Raw genomic sequence first — 2,381 nt, 5'->3', positions numbered from 1 at the left:
GGGTCTGTCCGGGAGCTGACATTGGCTCTGTCAGACACAGGGCAAGCTTCTAGCAGCTTCTTGCAGAAGCCACCCCTGTAGCTCCCCACTACAAAACCTTGCTATGCAAACCCAGCAGAAGCAGGAAACTAGCAATAATTACTTTATACAGTTTTGGGAAGGAAGAGGGAGAGTGGACACTATCCAACTCTAGCACCTACATTAGCCTGGGGACATGACTCTTCTCTTCATGGTGAAGGGCTGCTTCAGAGGTAACAAAACCACAGATTGTGTCCTCTGGAATAGTCTCAGTTTTTCTCACTCTTTGGTTTACTCAGGGAGGCTGCACAGGTATGAGCTTGATGCCTAAAAGTACACATTGAATACCTCCTTGAGACTCGAGTACTTCACGAGGTTGCAGTATACTCATGTTAAAAGGAGTTAAGCCATGAAAGGAATTCAAAACTTCCATAAACAATGTCTTTTCCTCAGCATTTATCCATCAGATTTGATGTGGAAACCCGGCACGTGTTTGTTGGTGATCATTCTGGGCAAGTGACCATACTCAAACTAGAGCAAGAGTCCTGTAGCCTTGTTACAACATTTAAGGGACACACAGGTAAGGCCTCAGGGGGAGACCTAATTTGATTCTTCATCTGTGCTCAGCATCACAGGGGTTTGACTCTCCTGAAAAACTCTAGGATGGCTTCTGTCAGTGTGCAGCATGGAAGAGAGAGGGACCTTAAACTGTCACTACAACTTAGGGAAGTTTATTCTTCACTGGTAAAAATAAGAGCAATCAGACTCCTGATCAGAAAATTTCCATGGCAGAAAATGTCACCATCAGTAGCTGATAATTAAAGCAAAGTGAGACCAGAACAAGTTGTGATAATCCTGGGGGAAAAAGATGGGTCTCAAGGAGAGACCCATGTTGGTAGATGCCTTTGCCCCAGTGGAATAGGCACATCTTGAAGACACTGACTGCTTGTTTCACTGCTGGGACTCCTGCCCTGTCATACTTTAAAAACAGCAACCCTGGGGTGTGATCTGTCAGAAGAAAGGGTGGTAATTCCCCAGCATTTTCTCTCTGTGTCCCTCCTCTGCCTGAATGCTAGTAGCTCAATCATGAGGTAGCACAAAGTAGCTCAGTCCTTGTGCTAGGACACTGTGACAGTGCCAGTGATATTCCACACTAGCTTCTCCTTTTACAGCCTCCTGGGAGTGGTGGAGGTGAAAAGCTGTGTGGTCACACTGAGACCATCCTTCTGCCAGGTTTCACTGCTCAGGCATTCACTCAGGAGAGTGGCAGCTGAGCCCTCTGCCCACACAAGAGCAGGATGGGGCTTCAGTAGGTTTTCTAGGCTGTTAGTTTTCAACTGGCAAGCAGAGTGACTTTGCTTAGAGACCTGCATTTTAATCATTATCTGTGGGTTTTGTTCTATGTCTACTCTTCTGCCTTCCACTTTCTGTCACAAAATGACTGTTGTGTGCATCTCCTGTTTCAGGTGGTGTCACTGCTCTCTGCTGGGACCCAATCCAGAGAGTTCTATTCTCAGGCAGTTCTGATCATTCCATTATAATGTGGGATATTGGAGGAAGAAAAGGAACAGCCATCGAGCTGCAAGGACATAAGTATGTTCAAAGCCCTTCCTCCTGCTTTTAGGGGAGGATAGCTAAAGGCAGGAGCCACATTTGGAAACAAACAGCCCCAAATTTACAGTCCTCCCAAGCCTAAATCTTGTATGTGTGACTACCTGTGTTCCATACATAACTGGAATAAGTTGCTTATAGTAAGTTTTTCAGTGTTGGGCCCAAACACTGGTTTGAGAGTGTGCAAAGGGCAGTGAGGGAAAGCACAATATCCATAGTCCTGAATGTGTTGTGCCAGAGCTTTGTTGGAAAGAGAAGGGTCCTGGATGGGAACAGCTGCAGGGAGATGACCACTGGTTAGGTGCTGAGGTCTCTCCTTCCCCTAGAGGGAGCATCAGGCTTGGACAACCAGGCCCTTTTTCTGCCACACCAACTTTTTCCATGCCATTTTACCTACAGCCTGAATTCCAAGCAATGTGCTTTACCTGTAGGGGCCTTCATGGTCTCCTCATTGCAAAAAAAGCTTCATCTATGCCCATACAGAGCTCACATTTATGTAGCATAGTAGATATCATTGAAGACATCTACTGTCCAGCCTGTGCTGGCCATGGAATAAAGATCAGAATGGCTCTAGCTGCAGTGACCTCCCAGCCTTTCAACACCTGCAGTGCAGCAGTCTTCTTTCAGTGTATTGGGAGTGCATATATGTGGGACTTGCATGCCAGGCTCAGGTCAGGAGAGCCAAAATCCCATGGTGGTTTTCCTCTAGCAGTTTCTTACATATTCATTGGTTTCTTCTGAGTGGTATGGAT

At 46.3% G+C, this 2,381-nt stretch overlaps 1 protein-coding gene across 1 annotated transcript in view; it reads left to right on the top strand.

Annotated features, from left to right (window-relative positions):
- Positions 1 to 2,381, top strand: part of WDFY2 (WD repeat and FYVE domain containing 2) — a gene marked incomplete at its 5' end in the record, with an annotated part of 13,241 nt that overhangs the window by 5,904 nt on the left and 4,956 nt on the right. Inside the window, 2 exons of the mRNA XM_008946197.1 lie at positions 486 to 598; positions 1,485 to 1,611. Coding sequence (XP_008944445.1) covers positions 486 to 598; positions 1,485 to 1,611 — 240 coding nt within the window. The remainder of the gene's footprint in view (positions 1 to 485; positions 599 to 1,484; positions 1,612 to 2,381) is intronic.

This window comes from Merops nubicus, unplaced genomic scaffold (genome assembly GCF_000691845.1).
Source record: "Merops nubicus isolate BGI_N331 unplaced genomic scaffold, ASM69184v1 scaffold34488, whole genome shotgun sequence".
Taxonomy (NCBI): domain Eukaryota; kingdom Metazoa; phylum Chordata; class Aves; order Coraciiformes; family Meropidae; genus Merops; species Merops nubicus.
The sequence above is the reverse complement of the archived record's forward strand: the minus strand, read 5'-3'. Positions and strand labels throughout refer to the sequence as shown.